This window comes from Rhagoletis pomonella, unplaced genomic scaffold (assembly GCF_013731165.1).
Source record: "Rhagoletis pomonella isolate Grant_MI unplaced genomic scaffold, Rhpom_1.0 Rhpom_scaffold_00005, whole genome shotgun sequence".
NCBI classification, from domain to species: domain Eukaryota; kingdom Metazoa; phylum Arthropoda; class Insecta; order Diptera; family Tephritidae; genus Rhagoletis; species Rhagoletis pomonella.
Window position 1 is genome coordinate 57234847 of NW_023458559.1, and position 6358 is coordinate 57241204.

Genomic DNA, 6358 nt, shown 5'->3' on the forward strand with positions numbered 1-6358 from the left:
GTCTTCATTTCAGTCATTGAGTGCAGAGCCGCCAGCGGCGGTCCCAGAAAACTCAGTGGCAGTTTGTGCTCCAACATGTTGTTGTTATTATTGTGATGCACACCCAGTGGGTGTACGCCGCCGCCCATACTGTTGTTATTATTATTGTGATGTGATGCTTGCAATGCAGACACGTATTTGGCGCGATGCGCCGAGAGGTTCTCGGGACTGTAGTCAGGCGGTGGCGGACTCGATTCGCTATTATTGCCCGCTTCATCGCCTCCACTACCGCTACGTTGACTCACGGGATACGATTTGGAGCTGTCCACACCGGGGCTGGAGTTGTTGTCGTAGCGGTTGCGCTGGTGTAGCGAATTCGCACAGTTGTCGGGAGACTCGGATTGCAGGCGGGATGATGAGGCGACGGAGGAGTGATCGGCGCCAGCGCCACCACCGCTACTCGCCGACAACAGAGGCGGCGGTGTGGAGGAATCTTCAGCTGAGCGCGTTGACTTTGTCCCGCTCGCCTCAAGCGAGTGCAGCTGTTTGGGCGGGGCCTTGAGAAGCATAAGCGAGCTGGAGAGATTATTGTTGTTCGCAGCGTATGCGGCAGCCGCTGCAGCGCTGTGATAATCGAGCAGGTGATCGCGACTCGCCGCCGCGGCAGCTAAATTCTGATAGTCATGGTGCGCGGCAGCAGCAGCGGCGGCCGCTTCGGCGAAACCGTTCGACAAGCCGGCGGCATTCGGGAGGTGGTGATGGAGCGCAGCTGCTGCAGCGGCAGCGGCGCCTGCTGGAGGACTACGATTCGCCATCGATGTGGCCATAGCCATGGCCGATGGCGAGCTGCTCTGGCTGGTGGCAAAGCTATGATGGCGCATATAGGGATTGATGAGATCCATATTGTCAGCAGCGGCGGCGGATGATGGGGCAAGCGTTGACGGTTGTTCACTAGGGGCCAAACTATTGTACGGTGGCAAGCAGTAGTCGGTGGAAGAGGTGCTTGTGCTCTCACTTGTGCCGGCAAAGCTGTTCAAGCGATGATAGAAAGCGGCAGCCGTAGAGGAGAAGCCGGCAGCACCAGCGACAATGGCGGTAGCGGCGCTTGCAGGCGTGTGGCGGAAAGCGGCTAAGTTGAAAGCGGAGTTCTCGGAGAGCTGGAAGTGTTTTTGCGGCAACAGTGAGTGCTGGTGGGGTGACAAGTCGTTATGGTTGTGATTATGGTTGTGGCTGTAAGCATGAAGTGTAGGCGGTAGCGGCTGCACGGCTGTGATGTGTGTAACGGCGGTGGCGGCCGCTGAGATCGGGCTGTCAGGGCCCGCAGGCGTTAGCGACAAGTAAGGACTACCCAGCGTGGCTGAGCGAGCAGATGGCTTTAGAATACGAATTTGAAATTGAATTTGTGTTTGTGTTTGTTTCAAAGATTGCACTACTTTTTGGATTGAAAGAGCGACTCCAGCAATAGGCAAAGATAACAAATAACTTTCCCGACGCACTTACGGAAACTCAGTTTTTTCGAAGTTATTTTAGTTTAAACGAGTTTCAAGGTTTCATCAATAAAGTAATACATACATTATTTTTTTCCACTGCACTCATTACCGCAGTGAAAACGGTAGTTTCAATAAATTTTTTTGATGAAATAATTTTGAATCAGACAAATTTTAATTTTTTTCATATTTTTTTATTTTATTTTTATGTTTCACTTTTTCTCTCGTTATTGTTTCTACACTTCTTATCACTTGCAATTTATTTAGTATTTAGTCGAAAACATATTCTTATATAAGTAAATTTTTGAAATCGTTAGTTAAATTTCTGTTCAAAACTTCACTGCAAATTTAACGCACAAACTCGCGTACAGTCATCGAATTTTGTTCCGTTCGGCCATCTTCGATAACCGAAGTCAACCGACGATGTGACAAATTGAACATTTTCCACAGATTTTTTAACCCGTTTTACTAAGATAATTTTCCAATTATTACTTTGAACGATTTTCTTTACACTTCCGTGCGCGTTACCATTTTTACCGTCCGAATGATTAGGCCTAAGACTACAGAATGATTTCAAAATTGACTACCGTCGTTGTGTCGACTGCTGGCGAGCTGGCTGACTGGATGGGCGCTGCTGTTTGTCCGTCGCTGTATCGGTGTTCGCAACAGCAGCAACAATAACAAAAAGGCCAACAAGCCAAGCACTGGATACGCAAGAAATTGAAATCCCAGCACAGCAGCAGCGGCAACAACACTCATACAAACACACACACACAACACAATGTCGCTGGCACTCGCACACTCACTCAATCAGTGCTGTCGCGTTTTGTTTCCTCAAATCCGCTTTGCCTACACACACCTCCGTTTCCGCTCTACTGATTTCAATTCTGCTGCATTAACTCACACTGGCTGCCAGTTGGTGTTGTTGTTGACTCAATGCCAATTTGACTGTGTGTGTGTGTGTGATGTTCAATTAAATATTGTATGGATGAGTGCGAGTGAGAGCGTAGCAATCAACCTGCTGTTGTTATTGTTATTGCTGAGTGCAGTTAATACAATTTTCTGCTCATATGCTAGTTGTTGTTGTTGTTGTTGCTCATGTTGAAGGGTTGTTCTACACACGTTTATTATATCCGTATACATATGTATATGTATGTAGTATGTATGTATGGCTTGCCTTGGGTGGAGGCTTCTTGCCACACTTTGCTTTTGAATGTAGTTCGAGTAAGTAAATCAGTGGAGAAATCAGTGTTTGAAAATCACTATAAACAGCAGTAGCAAAAACAACAATAACACCAGGGATTGTGTGAACCGAAGAGTTGGTTGGGTTGGAATTATATGGAATTGGCACAAAACGAATGGGAATTTTATTATGTACGTCATTAAAATGCACTATTTCGGATTGGAGGAGCAGGCGAGGCGGTTGGACTGTCAGCGTAGGCCAGCTTGGAATGTTGGTGAGGTAGCGGAGGAAAGTGAAGGGGTATTTCTTAATCAGGTTGTTAGTAAGGCACCGAACAGTGTGGCGAAAGTGAGTCGCGATGAAGAGAAAATTTTGAGCAAGAAGGTTCTTACCGAGCAATTCTAGCAGACAAAAGTCTTTCGTAAGACAATTGTCAATTCTGGCAACTATCTTTAAAGCTCTTTATACCATTTTCCCAAGACATCCTGAATTACTTTCTTCGCTCTCTTGTCTGTCTCTGTGTTTTGTTTTTGTTTTTCTTCGCTGCAAAATTGATGCAAAATGTAGGTTATTCCTAAAAATTTATAAGTTTCCGATTTGTTCGTAATTCGCATGGTAAATGGATGTGAATTACCTTGTTTGTAATTCGGTCTCAAAATTGTGTATGGCGAATTACGTAATTCGAAGGGTAATTGCAGTGCGAATTACGAATGAGAGAGCGAACTATGTATAACTGTCTTTCGAAAGACTAATTGAAAGATCTGCTAACGAGGAGGTCTTAGCGTTATCCTGTTCGCCTGTTAAATTAAAAAAAAAAAATTAAAAATATATTCTTCTTTTTAAAACAATAAAAACTAATAAATAAAAGAAAATTTAAAAAATTAATACAATAAAACAAAGCAAAAATAAATGGAAATATGTACATATGTATATTTAAATGTTAAAAAAAATATTTTTTTCTTTTTAAAACAATAAAATCTTAAAACTAAATAAGAGAAAGAAAAAAATTAATGAAAAAAATAGTAGAATAATGAAAATTAAAAGATAGTTATTAAAAACAGAAAAAAATTATTGGAGTTAAAATTATAATTAAATAAATTTTACAAAAAAAAAGCAAATTAAACTAAAAATGAAGAAATGAAAAAATAAGTTCCTAAAAAGAAGTAAATGAAAGTAAAAATATAAATTTTTCTTCTTTAAATAAAATCTAAAAATTAAAAGATACTTAAACATAATAAATCCAGAAAATTTAATTAAAAAACTTAAATAAGTTTCTAAAAATTAAAAAAGTCGTATATAAAAAATAACATCTAAGAATTAAAATAAAATGAAATAAAGAAAGAAAAAAAACCTAAAATAAGTTTATAAAAATTAAATACTTAGAATTAAAGAAGAAAAAATATAAATAAATAAAAAAATACTTGAGCTCAGATCAGGCTTGCTCACTCGGCCATTGCGACTGATACACACTGGCCGGAAATGGATTTTTTTTGGCATAAATTCAAGATTTTTATAGCAATATATTCGTGATATCTATCAGTTATTTTTGTAAAAGAACATACCTATGCCAACTAAGAAAATTTCGAAATAATAGATTTGAAGTTTCAACCCTGTGCTTTCAGTGCGCTTTCGACGTCATGAGCATGAATAGCTGTTATTTTGTCAGAATTGGTACAAAACTATTAGTCAGTTGTGATGAGCTTGTGAAAGGTTGTGTTAATATAAATAAACAAAATTAGATATCTAAAATACAGGTCAAGGTATTTCTAATAACAGTTTTTGCTCATTTTTCCAAAATTTAACATTTTAAGCGAAGTACACGTAGTAATCTATGTATTCTCCTTACATAGAATAAAGCAAATTCGGAATTTTTTTACTACGTTAATCTTGAAAAGTACTGGGAGGATTTGTGAACATTTTTTAATAGTTGTATTATCTTTAGGCCTGAGAATTTCTATAGGGTTGCCATCTGCCTAAAAAATTATAAGATCCGCACCGTTCGTTGGATTACAGAAAATGAGGTGTCAAATGAAGGTGCTTGGCATCTAGATGTCCAATAATGTATTATCTTTTTAGTAGGGCTGCCAACATTTTAAAAATCATAAAACCTTCACAGTTAGTAGGACTAAAAGTGAGATGCAAAGTGAAAGGATACGGTCCCCGGATGTGCAATAAGGTTTTATTTTTTTAGTGCGGTTGCCACCTTTCTAAAAATTACTACCTTACATATACATATGAATTTTTTTTTAATCACATCAGATTTGCACAGTTCATTCAATTAAAAAAAAAATAAGGTGTCAAGAGATTGGCCTATAGATGTGCAATACATTTTTATTTTTTCGTAAGGGTTTGAGGTGTTTGCAGGAGATTGGTATCAATCAAAATACGTTTGAAAGGCTTTATTCAGAACTATAATTAGTAGGGTTGCCATATGTTTAAACAAGCAAATTCAGCTTGAATTGTGGCGATTATGTAGTTGAAATGTGTATTACAATATGGAGGTTTAAGCAAGTTTTAAAAAAGTGTTGAAAAAGGTTATCGTTCAAAAGCAACGTTATATGTGGGGAGAGGGTAAGGCGGGGCGTAGGGGTTATTTGATCGGCCCAAAAGTTTTACCATAACTTGCTAATAGCATGAAGAACATATGTACCAGTTTGAAAATGATATCTTTCTTTTTACAATTTATTCCAAAAAAATTTAAATTCCAGCCAGTGTGTGAGGGAGCGACTCGAACTAAATGATATACAAGTTCTTTCTCTCAAAATTGCTTTTCACCACGAATGGTGAATGAGAGAGATTTTATTCTAAAACTTTTGTGCTAGAATAACAAAAGTCTTTCGAACTATCTTGGCATCTGTCTATTTGTCTTGAAAGACGTCTTACTATCTTAGCCAGAATTGTCCTGTCAGAGCCTCTTTTCAAATATGAGACGAAAGATTATGAACCATCCGGTAGGAACTGAGAATTAACGATCATCATGAAACATATCCAAACATAGGACTAAATGGTATGGAGGCCAGCAATAGACAGGCAGTAAAAGTCAGGAAATAGAAAAGCATTAAACCGGCAGCCTGATCAAACCACATCCTTCCTTCTTTAGACTTTAGAAAATACTATCAGGTCAAGTTACCTTTTCAGAGAGATCTGGGAAGAAGCAGTGTAAACAAGAAGTACACCATTGCCATCTACCTCGATAGGTCCAAAATGGGCAATAACAGAAAATAGAGATTCTGAGTTGCCCACTCCGACTGATCAGAGCCAATGTCGAGCAGTATCTACTGCTATTGTAGGTCAAAAGGACAAATTTTTAGAAAAAAAATCTATTAAAGGCTTTCATTGCGTCCAATCCAGGTTATGGTTAGGCGAAGCTACCAGAATGAGATGCTTGAAACTCAGCCTTAGCGTAGGATGGACAGCTAAAGCATAAGAATTGCGATAGTCTTCCAGATGTGCTGCTACAGTGAGATTCGGTTGAGGTTTTTGGACAATAACCCCAAAAGTACCAATAGTTTTGACTTTGTGAGCATAAGGAGCACCCTTTAAGGCCCTTGACTTACTCTGCATGTAAAAGACTTTTTATCTTCGAACCTAATTTTCGAAAAATCTGGGCTCCTGAAAACTCCAGGCTCGGAGAAATATCTCCGACTCTCCCCTCACTCGCCGGGACAGCGTGATATTCATCTATCTGAGAGTCTAAAGGCTGCAACGG

At 39.3% G+C, this 6358-nt stretch overlaps 1 protein-coding gene across 1 annotated transcript in view; it reads right to left on the minus strand.

Annotated features, from left to right (window-relative positions):
* The window catches only part of LOC118739289, a gene marked incomplete in the record, with an annotated part of 114602 nt that extends 113013 nt beyond the window's left edge, over window positions 1-1589 (minus strand). The window contains 1 exon segment of the mRNA XM_036470532.1: window positions 1-1589. Coding sequence (XP_036326425.1) covers window positions 1-881 — 881 coding nt within the window.
* Window positions 1590-6358: the final 4769 nt, after the last annotated feature.